General features: G+C 35.2%; 2 protein-coding genes across 2 annotated transcripts in view; one reads left to right on the forward strand and one right to left on the reverse strand.

Annotated features, from left to right (window-relative positions):
• Positions 1-11,159, forward strand: part of LOC132055198 (probable serine/threonine protein kinase IREH1) — a 13,370-nt gene extending 2,211 nt beyond the window's left edge. Inside the window, exons 2-15 of the mRNA XM_059446906.1 lie at positions 6-67; positions 210-453; positions 1,400-1,492; positions 1,566-1,706; positions 1,780-1,872; positions 3,586-3,790; positions 4,222-4,307; positions 6,046-6,134; positions 7,580-7,631; positions 7,738-7,794; positions 7,904-8,077; positions 8,175-8,252; positions 10,592-10,785; positions 10,910-11,159. Of these exons, the coding sequence (XP_059302889.1) occupies positions 6-67; positions 210-453; positions 1,400-1,492; positions 1,566-1,706; positions 1,780-1,872; positions 3,586-3,790; positions 4,222-4,307; positions 6,046-6,134; positions 7,580-7,631; positions 7,738-7,794; positions 7,904-8,077; positions 8,175-8,252; positions 10,592-10,672 (1,455 nt within the window). The 3' untranslated portion in view covers positions 10,673-10,785; positions 10,910-11,159. The remainder of the gene's footprint in view (positions 1-5; positions 68-209; positions 454-1,399; positions 1,493-1,565; positions 1,707-1,779; positions 1,873-3,585; positions 3,791-4,221; positions 4,308-6,045; positions 6,135-7,579; positions 7,632-7,737; positions 7,795-7,903; positions 8,078-8,174; positions 8,253-10,591; positions 10,786-10,909) is intronic.
• Positions 11,160-17,555: 6,396 nt separating this feature from the next.
• On the reverse strand, positions 17,556-20,638 carry LOC132055571 (probable inactive receptor kinase At1g48480). Its single transcript, XM_059447460.1, has 2 exons — positions 19,090-20,638; positions 17,556-18,440 (listed from the first exon to the last, which is right to left on the reverse strand). Exons 1-2 carry the CDS (start codon positions 20,471-20,473, stop codon positions 17,830-17,832), a joined length of 1,995 nt encoding a protein of 664 aa, XP_059303443.1. The 5' UTR covers positions 20,474-20,638; the 3' UTR covers positions 17,556-17,829.
• Positions 20,639-22,920: the final 2,282 nt, after the last annotated feature.

Raw genomic sequence — 22,920 nt, forward strand, 5'->3', positions numbered from 1 at the left:
CGGAGCGCAGAAAGCTGGACGCACTTACTGTTGAAACATTTGGAACCCGTATAGAAAAGCTGATAAGGTAAGTTACTTTCGTACGTGTGATTTATACCTTGCTGTGCTTTCTGAGGAGAACAAAAAGATAATTGTAAGAATTGTGAAAGGAGGTGCTGACTGCGGAGAAAACAAACGGAAGGACTAATACCTTTTCCTTTGTACCCCAGGGAGAAGTATTTGCAACTATGCGAACTAGTTGATGATGACAAGGTTGATCTCAGTAGCACCGTCATTGATGAAGATGCTCCCTTGGAAGATGATGTTGTTCGTAGCTTGAGAACCAGTCCTATTCATTCGAAAGACCGTACCTCTATAGATGACTTTGAGATTATAAAACCAATTAGTCGTGGGGCATTTGGCCGTGTTTTCTTGGCGAAAAAAAGAACAACTGGAGATCTCTTTGCAATTAAGGTACTGCAGAAAGTCTGTTGTAGGGTTTTTTCCGTTGATGAACTCTCGTGGCATTTGTTGAGCTTTTTCTCTTCTTTTTCCCTCCCTTATCTTAAGATGATTTTCGTTTGACATGTGAGCCAGCACCTGTAAATCTTCGCCCCTCTGAACCCCAGCCAAGAGACAACTGAGACAAGAACTCCATGTCATCACTTTATTTTCATATACATTTTCTCATCTCTAGCAGAAGAATTTATGATGCATTTGGGATGTTTCTGGAAAGGATTGTGTTATAATGGCAATATGTTCTTCATCACTAGGGGAACACAAAACCTCAGGAAGATGAAAGGAAAGAGATTCACGAGAGAACATTTCGACCAAAAGAATACATATATTAGTATATTAGAAAATACTAAAAACCGTCCTTACCCTATTTACTTTTGGCAATTCAAAGGGAGTTTCTTAATTAACTTATGATGTATATATGTGTGCTTCTTTTACCTATCAAAAAAGTTGTCTGCTTGTGTATATCTTTCAATGTCTTGAGCGGGGAGGTGTTATTTCTTCATTGTTTAACTGATTCTTCTGTTTGTATTCTGCTGGATATATATTATCTGCATGTCTGCTGGTTTCTCTGATGATATGATTTCTACCTCTCAGTAGCTTCTGGTCTGTGGAACCACGATATAGGTTGAGGACCATTCTGCTATTCCTACATCAGCTAAACGTGGTTTTATGATTTATGGCTTATCTGTGCTTTATACTTATTTGAATAGACATGGAATTTACCGACTCAAGGTGAGAGATCTTGCCTTTCCTTGGGTGCTGGTGGATAGAGTATGCTGCTTTTGTGATCCACCTTGTCGTCGCCTAATGGTCAATATCTTAAATGTTCAAGTGTTAATTTTGTGTATCCATGAAGGATGTTTTTTTTTGTGGCTGCTCAACTTACTTGTTTATTCTACAGGTTTTGAAGAAGGCAGATATGATACGCAAAAATGCCGTTGAGAGTATTCTGGCGGAACGTGATATTTTAATATCAGTCCGCAATCCCTTTGTGGTGAGCATGGTGAACTGAGAAAACTTTTACTTCTAGATATGATAAACTGTTTTACTAATTTATTATGTACTAGGTTCGCTTCTTCTACTCATTTACTTGCCGCGAAAACTTGTACCTTGTAATGGAATACTTGAATGGTGGGGACCTGTATTCATTGTTGAGAAATCTTGGCTGCTTGGATGAAGATGTTGCTCGTGTATATATCGCTGAAGTAGTGAGTATTTATATCTCTCTTACAGACGTGCAAAACATGGTTAAACATAAATCTGACATTCTGAGCTGGTCAGGTGCTTGCTCTGGAATATCTGCACTCTTTGCGAGTTGTTCATCGTGATTTAAAGCCAGACAATTTGTTGATTGCTCATGATGGTCATATAAAGGTAACTGTTTCTCTTATTTTTTTATTTACTTTATAAGTGCTATCAGAGCGAACTTAGCTAAGAACAGAGCATAATTTGAATCAATGAATCGATATAGCACAATGGAAGCAAAGAATCTATATAGGTGAACCTATAGGCCATAAGTTGAGTCTTAAGGTTTAGTTGTTGTGTCACATCAATTTTTTTGTGTTTGTGAGGAGCCTTTGTAGTATGGTTGGAGACTTTTATATTGGCGTAGGAATAAGTGGAATAAGTAAAGACAACTTATTTTCTATTACTGAAATGGGCCGCGATAAAACAGAATGGTTATAAAGGAATCATATAGTGGTCACAAATAATTGGGGATTGAGGTGTAATTGATCGAGTGAAGTGTTGTTATAAATATGACTATTTTACTGGGGACTTATAGTCCAAGATATGTTAGTTCTAGATTTCAACTTTCTTGGGAATGTGATGGGCGGATGGGCAATTGACATAATGCTTGTGCTTTCTTGGTTCTCTTCCCACTTTATTGGTGCGATGAAAATTATCTTATATCCTCCAGCTTGCTTTTTCTATCTTAGCAAATGCATGTTCGGTTCCATGTTGCCCTCTAGGGCTTTGGTTCAATGGTAAGGATACAATGCACAATGCCTGGGTTAGGCTTACGTTATGAGTTTAAACCCTGCGAGGACAAAGCCTGATGTTTAAGTGCAGAAGGATAAAGGGGCATAGCCATTATCTACTAATTGTTGAACCGTGTGCCAACTTGCCTTTAGGGATTTCTCCATTATAACAAAAATGCACGGTATCCATGTTGTTAACTATGTAGCTTGCTAGCATGTATGCAAATGTCGACCTGTAATTCATAGTCCTACCATCGAACTGGGGAATTTCATGAGTGTACTTCGGTCAGGCTTGTCAACTAAATTTGGTATTCTGCAATCTTGATTAAATGCCCAGGTTTGGAATATAAAGAATATTAAGGCTACTGTTTATATCGAGTTAAAAGCTATGGAACACGTAAAAATTAAGGCATATGTTTAAATAGTTTTACAATAGTTTGTCACCATGAACATAACTTTTGGCAAAGTGAGTGTAACAGCTTACTCTGAAATGCTATGTAACCGCAGATCTTTTAACCAAAGCACTCTTGGAATCTTTAATGGAATATAATATGATAAATACTCTAATAAATAAAAGCAATTGAGGGTCTTAATGAAGTGATATACCCTTTAGTCCATTAGTGTTTAACTCAAATTGTTTCTAGAGCTCTTTTGGGGGCTTATATTCAGCCTGTGTTTTTTGTTCTGTAGTTGTATTATCCTTTGATTTGTTATATTATTTGTTTCCTTTTTGAGCTTGGGGCTTGAGTGGAATATGCTTATGTTACTTTATCCCTTCTCAAGCTCAAATCACTGCAAGTGTAATTTCATAGTTTTTGATGATGTAAGCAGGTCTTGTCAATTAATGTCTGATGTTTGCCATTTTCGAAAAGCAGCTCATCTTTGGAAAAAATTGCGTGAACTACATTAGTTCTTTTTCTTAGTCAGGTTGAAATTCTGTTATTCTGCTCTTTTGCATGTAGATCCTGATAATGTTCAAGCTCTAATGCAAAAATTGCTGATAGAACTGCTTCTTTTGTGGTTTCTGGTTTGAAGTTTATTAAGTATTATGTTCAAGTATGCAGTTTTCATGCTGATGAGTTTGCTTGAATGGTGGTATTGTCTACAGTTGACAGACTTTGGGCTATCTAAAGTTGGTCTTATCAATAGCACAGATGAATTGTCTGGTCCAGCAGTTAGTGGAACATCCATGATGGAAGACGATGAATTTCAGTTATTGGCGCCTGAGCATCAGCAGGAGAGGCGCGAGAAACGTTCTGCTGTTGGCACACCAGACTATTTGGCTCCCGAAATCCTTCTAGGAACAGGGCATGGTTTGTATTTCTGTTATTTGTTGTTCTCTGCCTTCAGCGACAGTGAATTTCCGATTTATCTTTTGAGAAGTAGCAGATGAAGCAATCAGATGTACAATCAATCTGTTGCCAGACTAATTACCTTTTCCCCTTCTTACTTACTCTTGTGGTGTAATTGCATAATTTCTTCTTGGTGTTTAGGGGACCTGGCAGTTGTAACTCTAGTAGAATTGGTTTGTTTTGGGGTTGGGGGTGGGGGAGGATATTGTCGAAATTGTTACTTGTTTTTTAAAGTTCGTCAGATCATCGTATTGATCTTTTTTTAACTTGTCATATCTTTGTGGCTGTGACTTACATTGGACCTGTGAGAAAACTATATGGACGTGAAAGCATTCTTCTTTTGTGCCATCATGTTTCTTGTTAAGTGGTTACCACAGCTTGACTTTTTTCAGGTTTCACGGCTGATTGGTGGTCTGTGGGTGTTATTCTCTTTGAGTTGATTGTTGGCATTCCACCTTTCAATGCGGAGCATCCTCAGGTTAATAATTTGTAGTACTTGTTTCTTTATTCTTTCTTTTCCCATGTGACATGATTATTTGTTTATATAGAAGAATGACCAACTATTGTTCTTTATGCTTTACCTTAGGTTCAGTGCTTTTCTTCTATATTGCCTAAAGCAATTTTCCCAATTATGGAAAAGGATGTCATAGTTCGGAATACTTTAAATGTCTTTTTAGGGACATCCGATAAAATTGGAAGGATAAGGTTGGAATACTTGAAATAGTGCTAGTTTTTATATGGGAAGTATGCTCATTTCCCTGCAGCTTGTTTCATTTGGAATATGAAATCGATTTTAATTGATTCAACGTACATTAAATAACTGATTTCATACTAACCATTTGTATTAGAGAAATATGTGGATATAGTAAAAAAGAAAATGAGTTCCACAAATGATAAACAATTTTATTAGTAGAACTGATCTAGTCTTAAAAACGAGTGAAAAGGAATAAACCAAACAGGACCTAAGCGTATTATAAAAACAACTTAGATCTTCATTTATAAAGGGAATAGCGTGTTTATGAGATTTTCGCTTTGCTTTCACAATTGTAACACTAGGGACAGCCTGCCCTTACATTGACTCTCTATTTTCTGATTTTATTTCTAGTTTTTGAGCATTATCCAGACTTTAAGTTAATTTTTTAGAGTAAATATGTGTCATGTGATAAGAACTTATTTACTTAGTATTGCTTAGAGTTGACAGTGAGGGCTGCTCTAGTGGCAGAGCCTATTCCCAATTATTTGGTTGGGACTTCGAGTCACCCAGGGAGGAAAGACAATAGGGCTTGCTAGGTTGGAGGGGGTTAGGGTAGGTAGAAGAGAAAAGTATTGTTTGGTGTTAAGAGTTTCTTTCTTTTTCTTCTTTCTGTTAAATGAGTTTAATTAAGTAAAAATAAAGATCAAAAAGGAAGTTCCAGTAAATTTTGGACTTTGTTGCTAAATGTTTTATGGATCTATTACTAACAACATCACTTATAGGTTTTGTGAAATGCTATTTCATGATATGAGTTACCAATCAATGAACTATGCCTCAGTCCCAAACTAGTTGGATAAGCTAAATAGATCCTTGGTATACTCATGACAATTTTATGAATTTTGTCGTCAAGTTATATTTTTACTTACCAGAAAAAGTTAAATTTGACCACTTTATAGTTTTGCTTTCTCAAATCCATAAACAATTTAGCTAGCAAATAGATACCATTTATTTGTTACCTTTTTATCGGTTAGTCCTTCTGTGCCAATTTATGTGCCATACTTTTCTATCCCAAGAAGTATGTCATACTTATTTAGAACCAATTTAACCTTAAACTTCGCATTTTACCCTTAATGAAATAATTTATAGCCACACAAATGTCCTTGGTATAGACCACAAGTTTCAAAAATCTTTCTTTCTTTCTTAAACTCAATGCCAAATCAAAAACTGCCAAATAAATTGGGACCAAGGGAGTATTGTTGTTTCTTTTAATGAATCACACATTTTTAATTATTTTGTTTTTTACAGTTAACAATATCAGTCACTAATTTTTGAATAAAAATGTGAATGTAGCTGACAAATGTCGAATTTGCTCTAAACAGTTAATTGCTGGCAGTGGCACTCTTTGAGGGCTTTCTGCTTCTTTGGATAATATATATATATATATCTATATATATATATATATGTATATCAGATGTTTTTGCATAAGTAATTCTAAATTTTGTATTAACCTTCATGTATTCAGAAAATATTCGACAATATTCTCAATCGTAATATACCTTGGCCCGGAGTTCCCGAGGAAATGAGTCCTGAGGCATATGATCTGATTGACCGGTAAGAGAATATCTGGCTGTTCTTATGAAACCCAAAGTAATCTTCCTTCTCAACCGTGAGTACTTTGTTTTGTTTTCTCTTGTTTTTGGGCAGAAGCATGTGAATTATGAAATGTAATTTTTCCTAAATAAGTAATCAGTTTTCTGGCCTTCAAGAGGCAGTGAATCATTAAATTGGTTTTGACGACAACCACTGGTGTTTTATATTAAAAGTTTTCTGTAAATTGTTTAAATTGGTCAACAGTTGTGACACTATATCAAATTTCAAATGCTTTTAGCTAGTTTCTTTTCCATCTTGAAGTTTTTATGTCCATGGATGCACTTTGGAGACTCCCAAATGTAGACACTACTTTCTCTGAGAGTGTTCAAAACAAACAAAATCCTTTTGTCAGGACAGGAAAAAAGTTTCACTACAGAAAGGATAAATGTGACCACTTAAATCACTAAGGGCCCGTTTGGTTACTGGGATTAGGGTTCTAATTCGGGTACAAAATTTTGGATAATATTTGTCCAGTGTTTTGGTTACTGGTATTAGCTAATACCAGCATAAATCTAATACCAAAATCATGGTATTATTTTTCCTACATTGGAGGTGGGATATTACCCCAGACCTGTTATGATTCACATATATACAAGGTTAAATTTGGAAACAAAACTTTATCCAAGTTTATCTAGCTTCAAACCAAACACATTTTTTGCATTACACGCTGTAAAAAAAAAAAAAAAGGGCAGCCCGGTGCACTAAGCTCCCGCTATGCGCGGGGTCCGGGGAAGGGCCGGACCACAAGGGTCTATTGTACGCAGCCTTGCCTTGCATTACACGCTGTATATTCCATTTTTAATTCAATGAACCAAACAAAGCACTAGTACTAAATAATCCAGGGATTATTAATCCCAGTATTATGATCCCTGCATAACTTTGTCCGCAAACCAAATGACACCTAAATCTGTTTTGCCAAATGACAATGAGTTAGGGTTTTAAACCTGCTATTTGGTATGGAGTTCAATGAATCAACTATGCCTACACGAATCCACTGAATCCATTCGGCTCTATCTGGGCCCATTTCATCCCAATACTATTATCTCTTTTTTTCCATCCAATACTATTATGTAGTTGAGTTAATTCCTTAATTTTTGAAACAACATCATAGCCAGTGTAATCCCACAATCTTCGAGTGCAGTAACTAGATTTTACTAGTCTTGTCTATGTCTTCTATGTCTTGGTGATTGGTGATTTGTATTAGGATGACCAAGCTTTAAAAATATTAAACGCAACTACTTATAAAAGGAATATAAGTACAACACGACTTTCTTCTCGAAGTTAATAAAAACACAGATCAAAAAAATAAAATTAAACATGATTTGTTTCTCTGTCTAACAGATGTATCATAGAGCTATATGTTATCCATTTCTCAAACTTCAGGCTGCTGTCATTGAAAATTTCAGGTTTCTTACCGAAGATCCCAACCAGAGACTTGGAGCCAGAGGAGCCTCAGAGGTAAGACTCATTTTCCATTGTAGCATTGATATGAACATAGTTCTATTCATTCTTTAAAGTTTATATCTTTGGAGTTCATCTGGAACTAAATATAGTTCTTCTGCAGGTGAAGCAGCACCCTTTTTTCAGGGATATTAACTGGGACACACTTGCTAGGCAGAAGGTTTGACTGCAATCTCTATTTCATTTTTACTCTATCTATAGTAGCTGATAGGTAAATGATGTCCCATGTAAGCTGATAGTTGTTGCACCAATGCTTGTATGTCTTTCAGGCTGCATTTGTGCCTGCTTCAGAAAATGCACAGGATACAAGTTACTTCACTAGTCGCTTCTCTTGGAATCCTTCAGATGAACGTGTATACGCAGGCAGTGAATTTGAGGATTCTAGCGACGGCGGTAGTGTTAGTGGTAGTAGCAGCTGTTTAAGTAATCGCCATGATGAACTGGTATGTTTACAATCAATGTATTTAAGGTTTATTTGTGAGTTTTTTTTTTTTTTTTTCCTTTTCTGTTGAGCTGGTTTCTCAATGCATTGCTGCGCAGGTTGATGAGTGTGGTGGTCTTGCAGAGTTTGAGTCAGGCTCTAACGTCAATTACTCTTTTAGTAACTTCTCATTTAAGGTAGTTTTTTGTTCAATCACACTTGATCTACAACACTTGATTCATGATTGCTTTGCTTTTGATTGTTATCACTTTGCATCTTTTCTGCGTACTAAGCAATTCAATGTTAGAACAAGGAGCGGAAAGATACTAAACAAGTAAAGAGTTTCTTGATTCTGTTATATAACCATCGTGGTATTTAACCTGTGAGTCATACTGGGAAAAAGTGATGGAGCTTAGATTTAACCCTCAGGACACACTCCACAGGTTACGGAAGACCAGTTTGGGTTTGTGGTTTTTTTTTTTTTTTTGTTTCTTTTTTTCGATAAGCTAAGGTTTCATTAAAAAACAGTATCAAGATGATACTGCGAAAGTACACAAAATGCAAGCTAGATGACAGTAGAAACCTAAGCAGTCTAGCATCTCATCTAAATTCATAACAACATTTCCATCTTTCCAATTGTACACATTGTGCAAACAACTGTATTTCACAGACTGCAACTGCTCCTTTTTGCCTTCGAAACACCTCTAATTTCTTTCTTTCCATATAGTCCACGCTATGCTAAGAGAAATGGCACTCCACATCTTCTTTAGGGATGCATCTGGACATGTATCTTCCCAGCACTCTAACACACTCCTGAACGTTATAGGACTTGTCCAATGAATGCCAAAGTTTGCTATGAACATGGACCACACCTGCCAAGTAAATTCACAATGCCCAAAAATACAATTCAGTTTTATATTTATGCTAAGAAAATTGATGGAAATTTATGAGGAGAGGAAGCAAGAACTTCACGTGGAGAAAAGTATGGTAGAGTGCAGAAATAACTTGGTGATTTGGTGGTGTGGGAGGAGAATGGAATTTATCACATACATAAATGTCATTAATGATAGGTAGAAAGGAGTCGCAACACAATGTGAGGAGATACAAAAGAGATTCCTATAACCATGGAGATACAGAAGCCTTGTGTATATACTCTTTTAACCTAGTTATGGATGAGTTGACCAATAGTATACAAGATGAAGTTTCATGGTGTATGGTATTTGCAAATCATGTTGTGCTATAATTGATGAAACTAGCGAGATAGTCAACAGAAAAATTGAACCATAGATGTGTTTGCGATGCTTAGATGCAGCAAATTCAAATATCTTGTCGCAAATTTCTAAGAGAAAGAGAATAGAATGATAGAAAAGGTGCAAATATACCCCTCAACATTGTGATTTAGAGTAGATATACTCCTCGTTAGAAAAATGGTGCATATATACCCCTCAACATTGTGATTTAGAGTAGATATACCCCTCGTTAGAAAAATGGTGCATATATACCCCTACCGTTACACAAATGGCGCACATATACCCCTTTTGCTTATGGAAATTTTTTTGAAAAATCATTTAGCTTGTTTTTTAATTAAAAAAATGCCACGTGGCTTTAAAAATAAGTCTACCCATAACGACAAGAAAGAACCAACAACAACAACAACATATACCCAGTGTAATCCCACAAAGTGGGGTCTGGGGAGGGTAGCGTGTATGCAAACCTTACCCCTATCTTGGAAGGTAGAGAGGTTGTTTCCGATAAACCCTCGGCTCAAGAACGATAAGAAAGAACTAAAGATATAAAATTTGAAGAAGAAAGAGTTAACATCATGAGTCAAGACTAAAGTAATTCTAAGGTTCAATCTGAACAAAGAGGGTTCCAGCCTCACAAATCACAATGATGTTACCAAGATAATACCGGGACCCGTGAAACTACACAAAATTTCTAGTTTTAGAGAAATCCGAACTTTTCCTAAAAAAAAGAGGATGTATTTTTGTGAAACGAGCCAAGATGCTGCAGAATGGATGCTGAGGATTCATACCGTTGATCAAACTAGCTTGGGCTTGACGCACAGCTGTTTTTCTATAAGCTTTCTGGATGAAGAAGAAAATCAGTTAGCATTTCATCAGTTTTAGGCTGAGGGAGGGGGGAGCACATTCAGTGTTACTGTACATCTTATGGTACCTATAACATGTTATGGCAGAATGGAAGTCTTCATTTTTTTCATAGTCCATGGCAACTTTTTCTTGCCAACTTACTTTTGGTTTTTTTCCTAAATTAGGGGGTTACTACATTTTTTAGTATTAAATTTATTCGTCTATAAGTGCTTCAGAAAGACAAATTTTATGAGACGCGTTTTGTTGCACTGAACAACTTTAACATTTATTAACACCTCTTACCTGTCATTTAATTAATCTAACATAAATCTTTTAGCTTCGATCGACATTACATTTTTGTTATATGTGATGTTCTCTTTTGGCGCCAGGGAGTCATTCCATACTTCCAACGACTGGTCTAATTTTATTGACTTCTCTTCCTGCAGAATCTCTCCCAGCTTGCATCTATCAATTATGATTTGCTTTCAAAGGGTTGGAAAGATGATCAGCCAGCCGACAAATCCTAATGCATAGCCAAAGTGCCCTTGCATGCCAGAGTATCAGATTTGAGTTTTCTGTTGGGCTGATGTTATGAAAAGAATGGCCAGCCAACCATCTCCTGTCTGTGTACCTTGTAAATGTATGTGCTTGCCTAATAGTATTCTATTCTGTAAATGAATGTGCTTGCCTAATGGTGTTCTATTCTGTAGCACTAATATTATGCTTCTGAAGATGATTGAAGCTTTTTGTTGACCCTGTTGCAGATATATATAAGCCGCTTAAAGACTGACTGACTACCGGGGGATCTGTTTTATGTCATACAAACAAGTAAATTGCTGTGAGGTTTCATTTAGTTTGTATTTCTCTTCTGTTGCCATGCACAGTCGCGAGAGGCCCTCCAGTCATTGGCATTAAGGCCTCTTATTGTACTTATAATTTTGCCTCAACAGCAATAAAAACAAACCCGTGTGTAAAGGTGACCGGACTTCTCTTTACAAATTTTTGTTCCTGCAAGTATCTGTCTCGTCCGCTAGCGGTCTCTCTCTTTCTCTAACCTGTTCGCGCTCCAGGTCCTGGCTAATTTCGTGGAGTTAAGATTAGTCCAAGGTCTCTTATTGGTTGTTTTTGCCTTTGAAATGAAAGAGGACAAATAAAATTGCATAATTAGCGATGCCAGGAAAGTACCCTATTGTTTTTCTGTGTGCTTGCCATGAAAAGGTAATGATTTTGTTTTCTAATCCCTTGTCTTGTGGTGAAATCTTTTGAAAGTTAATTTTGAAGCTTCTATATTATTGCATTCAACACTTGCATCTCCCGAGCGAGCTAGATTTTCTGCTTTGTTTCTTTAATAGCTAAGCCAGGCAATAGGGAAGTACTGTGAACTTTCTAAAAACGTGAACTCTTTTTTTTTTCTCTGGATTATGAAAATGCAATGTGTGATCTGATGTCGACAGTACAAGTCAACGACAATGGTGGCTAGAGCTTGATCTTGGATTCGATATATCCAGATTCCGTCAATCTTCTCTGGTTTGGCATAAGAATCTGGAGAAGAGAAATTTAGTGCTGCTGCAATATATATGCAGTATTTTGAAGCTTTGTGCTATCATTTCTTCCTTTGAAATATACTCCATTTAAACTTATCATATTATATGAATGAAGAATATTTTGGGCAATAACAAGCAAGAGTTTTTCCATTGTAAATTCATACAGAGCAATCAACGGAAAATACTTTCTTAAAGTGGTGAATCGGCTCTTCATTTAGGAAAGGGGAAGATTGAACCGGGAACTGAAGACGAAGTAGCAACAGACTTGTCCTTCGGTTGAGTTTGGTTCACACTCATAAATAATAAAAGGAAAAGAGAACAGTATGGTAGGAATGGAGTATTTGTTGGTTGGATGGGAAAATGAAGCCGTCTCTGTGCAAATGTGAGCCATAATATGTTTAGAAGTTGCACGGCTTGTCCTTCAAATGGACTGGTCTTTAATTTGCGCTCTTCAATTGGACTGGTTTTTAATTTTTGTCATTCATAATCGAACTTATGCCTAGCTGGACATATGTTTTTTGAGCGTGTTGGGCATAACTTGTAAGATATTATAATGTTAAAATATAAACTTATATCCCGAGAATAACACAAAAGTTGGTTGCATGGAAGTTGAAAATTAAAAACCAGCACAAAAGAGGACCAAAAGTGCAAATGATCTATCAGAATATGGCGATCTGAGCACTTGGCCCAACTTAGTGGTAAACCATTCCAGTACACCTCTCAATAAGCCCAAAAGTCCATTTATGGTCGTCTAATCAGAAACCCTCTAAATAAGAGTTAATTTCTTGAATGGTCATTCAAGTTTAGATAATTTCCTACAAAAGTCACTTTTGTTTCATTTAGGATAATAAGATCACTCATGTATCACCACTTTCCCTAAAAAGTACCTAAACACCTCAAAAGCCTCCTTTTCTCCTAGTTGGCATGCCATGTCACTAAAGTCCCAGTTTTTTTTTTTTTTTTAATAATAGACATATTTAACTGATCAAACTTATTTAATCAAATTCATATTTTATATCCAATTAAATATGACCTGATTAAAAAGCGGCAAAAGAATCAAACCATACTTTCTATTAAGCCACTTTTTCAAATCTAAATTTTCTTTAAATCCCGATACAAATATATTTCAATTTAAATTAAAATTCAAGTAATTTAATTTTTCTATTCAAATTCAAGAAATTTAATTTTTCTATCAAATTCAAGTTTTTTTAAATAGCATAATTTTTTCCACATTAAACAACATATTCTTTCCACATTAAAATAGAATTACACAAATAACACAAAGATTACATCCGTATCGGTTTAACTTTTAAAAAATCTAATAAAATCGTATATTTTAAAAAATAAAGCCAGTGCAAATTTTTCCTCTTTACTTTTATGTATGTAGTGTATAATTTTTGGCATCTCCATTCCATACCATCGAGATCTTTCTATTTCTCAGAATTTTCATTACTATAATACTTGTTTAAAATATTATATTATTATTCTTATTTTTTATTTTAAAATATTATATTATTATTCTTATATGAAATATACTATATTCTTAATTTATTTCATGTAATGATATAGATATTCCGACTTGTCATGTTAATGTCTAGCAATATATAAACTAAAGCTCTAAAGTAACTCAAATTCAATTTTTTTATTTTGATATTTATAGATTTAAAGAATTCATCTTTTTATTCTAATTCATTTAGATTACATGCTAGTTTGTTCTTTTGCCGTTTTTAAACCGGTTCACATTTGATTAGATATAAAATATGAATTTAATTAAATGAGTTTGATGAGTTAAACAAGTATTATTTAAAAAATATGAGGCTCTAATGACGGGCATGCCAATTGGGGGAGAGAAGGAGACTCTTTGAGGTATTTAGGGTACTTTTATGAAAAGTTAATATACTTGAGTCACTTCATTATCCTAAATGAAACAAAAGCCGACTTTCAGAGAAATTTTCTAAAACTTGAGTGACCATCCAGGGAATTAACTCCTCTAAACAATTCAGGGCTTTTGAGTGGTTATCAATACTTCTTTTTCTTTTTCTTTTGCGTGGATTGCCCTTCTTCATTTGGGTATTCTTTGAGCTTTGCCTTCAATTGTGGTCTTTACAGCTTTGTCTTCGTTGTGACCCTTGGTCACGGTCTGAATCCCTCTCAAGGAAAATTTAATTTTTTTTTTCGCAAGGCATAAAGGGTTGTAAGAAAGAAATTTCGCCTTTGCGTAACTTGCATGGTCCGCATTTTCGCAAATTCGCCTTACGTTGCAACATGCACCAGTGGCATATTTTTATGCGCAGTTATAACTCGCCTTTTTTCCCGAACTTATGCCTTGCGAATTTTTTTTTAATTTTTCCTTTTGAAGGCTGGGATTGAACCCGTGACCAAGCGGTCCCTAGCGAAGGGCAAACTTTAAAGACCACCATTTTGAAGGGCAAAACTTAAAGACCACCCCGTAATAAGGGCATTCCTGCTAAGTGCCCCTTCTTTTTTGTTTAAAAGACTGAAATGTCCTTAACGATATTTACAAAAAAATATGTTTTATGGTACAAGAAAAAGAGTGAATGATGAAAATAAAATGAAGATGGAGTTAAGGGAAAATATTTAGGAAAGATACTATGGAGATTATGGATAAAATTGTAAAATTATGGACCAACTAAAAAAACTTGTATACTGCAAAGTAATAAGTTAAAGGTGATCAACTTATGATTTCTATATTTTGACTTATAATGCTTGACTTATAAGCGCTTTATCAGTTCATCGAAATGTCTGGATAAGCCGAAAATTACTTATATGTTAGTGATGCTCATAAGCTTTTGGTGCATATGTAAGCTAGAAAGTGCTTATATCAGCTCATAAATCTACTCAAGCACCCTCTTTGGATTCCACTTTCATGTTAACAATATTAGTATGTCAGAATAGAAAAAATAAATCTCTGAAAACATACACATGCTTAAGAGTTTGCCGAGATTTTCAATTTAATTAATCCTACTCTATTCAACCAAAAAAATAATAATAATCCAATTACACTACTTATACTACATTAATTATGGCGCACTCGTCGAGTTTGTCATTGATTAGTGTTAATAAAGCTTTAATCTTTGTCCTCTTGTCCACCCTTAATCCAGAACTGGAGCACAAAGGCCAAAAAAGGTAAAATAAAATAATAAACAGCTACATACCTGTATGTTATTTTACTCAGAATGATAATTTTAGGTACTTGTTCACAAGAAGTAATATTATTTATAATGGTCGGAGAATCAATTAACAAAAAGGCCAAGGTTGATTTCTTGCAAAACTCATAAATTACAAAAAAAGATGGTGAGTACATGCATTTTATACGCAACTAAATGAGACAAATTGTACATATTTGATCTAACTTGTATGTATATTTAGTTTTTTTTTGTATCATCATCTTCTGTTGATTCAACCTAATTTCAAATTTTATTTGGTACAGCCTTTAATTAGGTGGATTAGGTTCTTACAGTACTTGATAAATGCAGAATCATATGACAATGTTCCATTGTACCTAAAACCTAAGCCTCATAATCTTATTAAGCAAAATAACTTTATAAAATATCCTAGTCCTTATGATTATTTGGTACTTGCTTGGACCTCATTTTTAATTTCGAGAATTGAAAAAAAATAAAAATATATTAGCATTTGAAAAATCAACTCGAAGATAACATACTTCGAATTTTATAAGAGACATTGCACATGAAGTAGGATGGGGTGGATGAAATCTTTCTTATGTCTACCTACACTAAAGTCTTCTCTTGCTTCATAGCTTATATTTTGTATGTTTGTGCAAAGCTAAAATATGGTGGTTGTATTTGAAAACCATTCCATTGTTTTTTTTTTTTCGGTTTTAAAAGAAGGTTTCACACAATTTAGTTAGTGTATGATATTTTCTTTTGGTAAAGTGGTGTCCTAGTCCACTTGTGCGTACTCGACTATTCTATCGGGTACGTACTACCTTTCATCAGTACATGTATTGAGCAATTCTGCCACCAAAACTTGTATATGATGAGAGATCACCTTAAACTTCTTATTTCTGCTAATATTTGAGTCCGAGTCTCTTAAGATTCTTGCCCACTTCATTAATGGTCAGGCCATACCTTTAACGATAGAGTATGATAAATGATGATTGAGGCAAGGCATTGTACAGAAGTGATAATTTATCAAGAGTATGATTATCAATTTTTGGTAAGTAGTGTCCGGAACGACTTGTGTGTATTTTGACTATTCTATCAATTAAGTACTATATTTCACCAATACATGTACTCAGTAACCCGTTCACCAAGATTTAAACATACGGGGAGAAATCATTTAAAGTTTTTTGTTTCTACTTAAATTTTAAGCTCTAATTTCTTAAAAAATTTACCCACTTCATTAACGATTAGGTAATACCTCTGAGGATAAGAGTATGATAATGGTGACTGGGGCAAATGCATGTTCAGAAGTGATGGGTGGTCCACCCCAAGGGAGGAAACCTTATTTGTGATAGGCTATAGCACATGCCAAGGCATTCAATTGCATGGACTCTGGAGTGAAAAACAGCTACACAACAACTTCAAATCAAATTGCCTGTCAGGACAGAGCAAGTCAATATATAATGGAAATATCACCAAAAAAAGGGTTCAGAGATTGAAATGGTTTACTTTACAATTTTGTTTCTTGTCTATTTATTTGATAATTTTGGCTATTAGAAGCTTGTCAATTGGCCCAAATGCCAAAAAGATCCAAGGATGATGAGACCTTTGAGAGGTATGGAAAACTCCTTTCAATGCTTTGGATGCTAACAAAGTTACGAATGGACCACCAAGTTTCACTGTCTGCTCACTCTCCCAATACCCACAATTTTGTATTCAGAAAATGCGGACCACCATAGTAACGTACTCTGTCACTCTTTTATTAGGGTTTTCATGATCACTAGTTGTGGCACTTTTTCAGCTGTCAATATCAATGATTGATCCATAATTTAAACTCAATAGGTTCTTAATTGAGAGAGCGAGTTTTGCAATGTATATTTGAAAGCCGTTGTTGCATTAGTCAACTCCTTTCATGGATTTCACTTTGAGTTTCACAACTTCAAGTTTTTCAGACTCTCAATGAGTCTTAATAGGCGTTTGCACAAAGACTTGGTTGAAACTTGAACAAAGTTTTTAAAGTTGAAAAATGATATTTGGAAGTTGAAGTTGTGTTTAGACATGTATTTCAATTGAAAAAGTTAGAAGTTTGAAGATTTTCACAGTTGAAAAACTGGTTAAGACTAGTTTCAGCCCAAGTGCCCAACGTATAACCAAACAATATTTTGGAAAAAAAAAAAAAGTTGAAAAAAGAAAAAAACTTTGTATGGACAAATGGGGCCTTACAATAAATTTTCCAACTGTGATTCAACCACATTGCACCTTTTTTTAAAAAGAAAAAAAAACTTGGAAAACCTTGAAAAATTCATTAGCTTCCACTTGGGAGAAACTTAGCTCGATGTGTTATATCTAAAACTGGATTCAGCAATATCCATAATCAAAGGCACACATGCCTGGTCAATAGCTTAGCTGGTGCTAGCAACGAGGCAAAATAAAAAAGATGCCTAAACCCCAAGACATATGTTTCTTTATGCCATCATCCAACTTCCAAGAAGTACCACAAAAAGTAGCCAACTTCCAAGAAAGAAGACTTAGGACCTAGATAAAATGATAGTGATCACCAAAAACGAAGTAAAGAGGGTACACAACCCGTGAATCCAAAGAAACTTAGTCCTGATCCACAAACAAAGCATGGCAACTTCACTAATTTACTACAACCAAACAACAAACCTCCTAATGAAAATACAACTTGTAGGTAGGTATTAAGTTCTCCACAAAGTTAGTTGAAGTAAAAGCCAAGGAAAGGATGAAAGTAATAATTACAGAAACCATTATCCACCCAACAAGAACAAATGGTACAGAGATTGGCCCCCCACAAAGGAAAATGTGAAGGGCTACTAATTGGAGAACTAGGAAAAGGAAGGGGCATAAATTGTTAAATTTAAATGAAAGAAGATAAGGCTTTACTAACCAACAGATAACATGAAAGTTTAATATGCTCATCAAATGGTGCTTCTTTAGTTCAAGTACTGCACATGTAAAGGACTAAGTACCACCTCAATCAGATTCATCGACAAGATCAGATGGTTCTTGAGTAATCCCGACGCTTGAGCGACGGAGCTCTTGAATCCGCTCACAGACCTCGGACATCGAAGGTCTGTGGTCAGGATATTGAGCCGCACAATCTATTGCAAGCTGCAAAAGTTGCACCATTTCTTCCTCGACACTCTGGTACCTGAGGAGCTCGATATCAAAAACTTCTGAAGTCCATTGCTCTTTAACGATGGACTGGACCCACCTTGGCAAGTCAACACCTTCCTCATTCAGGAGGGCATGAGTGGGTGCCTTCCCAGTGAGAAGCTCAAGAAGCAATACACCAAAGCTATATACATCTGCCTTTTGGGAAACTTTGCGTGGGTCCGTTACCTCTGGAGCACGATATCCAGCAACTCGAGTCGGGGAAGTTGGAGGTCCAACCAGCTGCGCTAAACCAAAATCTGAGACCCGTGCATCGTATGATTTGGTGAGGAGAACATTGGATGATTTAATGTTCCCATGGGAGACACTTGGACCTTGAGAGTGTAGGTATTCAACGCCCCGAGCAGTACCAAGGGCAATGCTTGACCTGACTTCCCAATCCAGTGGTGTCCTCCCAGCCCCCTTGTTTCCTGGAAAATAACAGAGCTTGGTAGTGAATACCACAAATAAAATTGTAGAAAACATCTTACGAGCTGTTTGCTCATTTAACAAGTTTCGAGTTTCATCGGCTGTAATAGCAACATTTCACAGATGCACCTCTAGCAAATCTACTGAGAAATGTTCAAAATCATACGAGATGCACACTTGCAAAGACTAATCACGAGTCGAATAGATGCATTATATTTAAACAGAACATTTAGTCCTCTAGCAATAACACTCTAGAAGGTGAAGCCATATAATAGATTCAATTAGTGCAGGTTAAGGATATTGTGGAATAACAATTATGCTATGACAACCAAGAATACAGAAAACAGAGTTCCGCTTGCAACTTTTTCTTGCACAAAAGACATCAGGCACGTAGAGTTGCGTGAAGCATGCTGATAAGTACACATTAGGCATGCTAAAACAAGAAATTTTTCTTTCATTCAGTTAGATTTCTCCCCCCAAAAGAGGCACTGCATCAAGTAAAGCAAACAACAAGTCCAACTAACCAATTCATAGAAAAGCAAGAAAAGCTGCACTAATTGAATCAAAAGTTGGAAGAACTGTAATATATGCACCTACAACAACAAAATTATTACTATCATTGTTTTAAGGAAAATTTTAACTTTGACTCACCATGAAGAAGTGCAGACAAGCTTCCCATTGGCATATAATCATAGACAAGAAGTTTCTCCTCCCTGCTATAATAATATGCCCTAAGAGGCACCAAATTCTCATTATTCATTGCTCCAACAGCATCAATCTTCTCCCTAAACTCCATCTCAGATATAGTCACATCCTTCAACCTCTTAACAGCTACAACAGTCCCCATCTCCAAAACCGCCTTATACGCAGTTCCAAACGTCCCTTTCCCTAAAACCTCAGCTGAAGCTCTCAACAAATCCTCCAAATCGAAAACCCTCGCAGAATTCCCGAAAAAGATCAACTTTTTAACCACATTTCCACCACTCTCCCCCCCTTTACCCGTCATTGCAGCAGCAGCAGCAGCCGCCACTGAATACCCGTTATTCCCACCGCCATTTTCAGGATCCACATTGCTCGGCTTATCCCTAGAAACCTCAGTTTCCGGGTGCTTATACGTTGCCACGTCAACAGACCTAGCATTGTTGTTACCAGTCCTCTTTCTACACAACACAAACAAAATCAACAACAATAAAACAAACCCCACTATAGATCCAATAACAATACCAGCAATTGCACCACCAGATAACTTCTTTTTCTTATGTGATCCATTTCCAATTTCAATACCACCAGTAGCTATAGCAGGTTGAGTCCCATTTCCAGGACAAATTTCAAGTGGTTTCCCACAAAGTGAATTTCCAGAAAAAGAATCAACAGGCATACTTTCTAAACTCTTTGGAATAGACCCATTTAAACTATTACCAGATACATTAAATTGCACAAGTTTTGGTAACTTTAGCTCAGGAACTGACCCGGAAAACTGGTTTTTTTCAAGCATAAGTGTTCTCAAACGGGTCAAATTGTTAAACCCGGTTGGTATCTCACCAGTAAAATTGTTGTTACTAAGATCTAAACGTACCATAAAATGAAGGGTAAAAAAAGAAGACGGAATATCACCGGTAAAGTTATTTTCCTGAAGGTAAAGATTACGTAGCTCAGTAAGTTTAGAAAAATCAGAAGGAAGTGAACCAGATAACCGGTTAAACCGGAGACTAATTGTACGGAGCTTAGTTAAGTTTGAAATGGTGTTAACCGGAAGGTTACCGATAAGTGAAGATGCCGGTAACCTGAGAACAGTAACACGGTTATTTTCACATGAAATACCAGCCCATTTACATGGTGTTGTATTAGTTGTGTTCCATAAATAAGTACGGCCACCCACGGCGGCGCGTAGCGCGAGTAGCGCGTCACGGTCAGAATTCAGATCTGAAGAAGAACTAGTTGTAAAAAGACTGTAAAAAAGAACAAAAAACAACAGCATTGACAAATTTTGAGGAAAACCCAAACCCAACATTGTTGTGTATGAAAAACTATACATTCATACCCAGAAAAATGAAGGGTTGAAAGAAGAGACAAATTTTTTTGCTCAAACTGTGGTTTTAAGCGTTTTTTTTTTTATGCTTTTTGTTGTTGTTGTTGTTGGCTGGTATTAGAAAGGGGATGAAGTGACAGTGAATGCTTTTTTGTTTTTAATTTATTGTGGGGGAAAAGTGGAAATAGTAGGAAATCCAGGGTGTAAAATGGAATAATGAGATAGAAAAAGAGTAAAATAATGAAGAAACCCTAGCTGTATTATGGTCAACACTCAACAGTGTAACAGAGTTGATGGGTGTAATAAGTATAAAGAAAGTGGACTGTTTTCTGCTGTGCTACTAAAGAGTGAGGAATCCAACTTTTTTATTAGTTTTTTTTTTTTCTTTTACTCGTTTTATCTCAAATTATTTATCATTTTCTTATATGCATATTAAAAATATTAATTAAAAAGGATATTTGACTAATTATGTCTAAATTATTATTTTTTCATTCAATATTTGTTCTATTTATTATCATCGCCATTAATAACATAATTCCTTCAAGGATAAAATGAAAAAAAAATTATTAATTGTATTTTGAACTTCTAAAATAATAAATAATAGGGAGAATTATTTCTAATTATCACGACAGAAAATTTGAGACGAAGGGAGTATAAAGGAAGTAGAGTGTTTTCTGCTGCTACTAAACTAAAGCGTGAGGAGATCCACATTTTAGAATTTTTTTTTTCTTTTATTAATATAGGGGCTTCTCTTTTTTCATTTTTACGTTTTTCTTTTTTGGGGTTCAGCTTTGTCATAGAATTTCTTGATTGGATAAAAAGCTTTAAAGATTTACTTGATTTTTCTTTATGAGAAAAGCAGGTTTCTGCAACTTTGATTATCTGTTCTTTGAATTTCTTGAACTGGGGTTCTCTTTTTCTTTTTTCCCCACCTTTTTTAAGGTTGTTGCCAATAAATTATTTTTATAAGTTATAAACGAAAGAACAAATGTGAAAGGATATAAAAATGTAGTTCATGTGTTTTTGTGGGAGTAAATTTATAGAATAAGAAATAGGATACAGTGGACAATATAAAGTTTACGATTATCCTTTCTTTTTTTTTTTTTACATTAAATAAAAAACAAAAAGATGAAATCAAAGTCATTATGATCTTTTATGGTCTTTTATTTTTATTTTTTTATATAATATAAGACTATACAAATATTCAGTCAAACGCTATATAAACAATACCAAATCTTATCCCGCAAGAAATTTAGGGGTTTTCATGGTACTAGACGTTGCGGTTATAGAAAATTTAATTCGATATTTTTCAGTTTTTCAAATACCCTACTATTACCAAAGTCATATGATGTTATATTTTCTTGTGCGGCTTCGAGTACGGTAGGTTGGTACCTATAATTTGTTTGACTTCAACTTACGAACAATAAAGAATTATAATTTCGACAATGATGAAAATACTTTCTCGCTTGAAATGAATGAAATTGTTTAGTAATTGGTTGTAAAACACACACATTCTACTCGACTAATTGTTGGCAACATATTGTAACACTACAAATAGCCATTTCATATATTGGAACAATGAGAGGGGAGGATAGGTTTGACATGAAAGAAAGAGATGGCTAAAGGCGTAGGGTCCTTATGTTATCCCATTCTAAATTTGTCATTTTAATTTGAGGGGCCAACCAAATCCAAAAGCCTCCCCGCTTTTTTCAACTTATAATCAATCGTCTCAACATCAAATAATGCTAACATATATTTTTAGACGAAAGCAACTTAATTTTGTCTTACAAAAAAGAGGGGTCAAATTTCAAATCAAGAAACAAAACAAAAAAAAAAACTTTCTTTTCACATGAAAACCCCATTTAATGATCTCAAAGTCAACAAAAAATAAGTTAGTAGGAGCGATTAATGACTCAGCTGGTGACATTATTCTTCAACAATCTGATTTATATCAGTAGCGGCGGACATAATTCACTGGATAATTAATACTCACTCCAGATCAAAAAGAGTGTCCACTTAGCCAATTGGACACTCTTAACAAAATACTAACCCATAGAGAAAAATAGATAATATGACCAAACTGTCTCTAATTAAATAGGTATTAGATTTGATCACATAGCACTTAATAGGGGAAAATCTAAAAAAATAAGGTTAATTTTTTTTTTATTTGACAAGTGGACGCTCTTTTTGACCCAAGAAACAAAAAAAGCTAAGTGGATACTCTTTTTTATCCGGAGAGAGTACTATTCTATAAGGAAAATATTTAAATATTCTTCTTTTAAAATAATATTTCTAATCTATATAAGTGTGAAGAAAGGATTAACACAGCAATACAAATTTGTACCACAAGCCATATAAATTGTACATTTTAATCAACAACTTTTTTATACCACGTGGACATATGTTATAGTACTGAATATTTATTTTTTCTCGTATATATAAGTGTGAAGAGA

This window comes from Lycium ferocissimum, chromosome 5 (genome assembly GCF_029784015.1).
Source record: "Lycium ferocissimum isolate CSIRO_LF1 chromosome 5, AGI_CSIRO_Lferr_CH_V1, whole genome shotgun sequence".
Lineage (NCBI taxonomy): Eukaryota > Viridiplantae > Streptophyta > Magnoliopsida > Solanales > Solanaceae > Lycium > Lycium ferocissimum.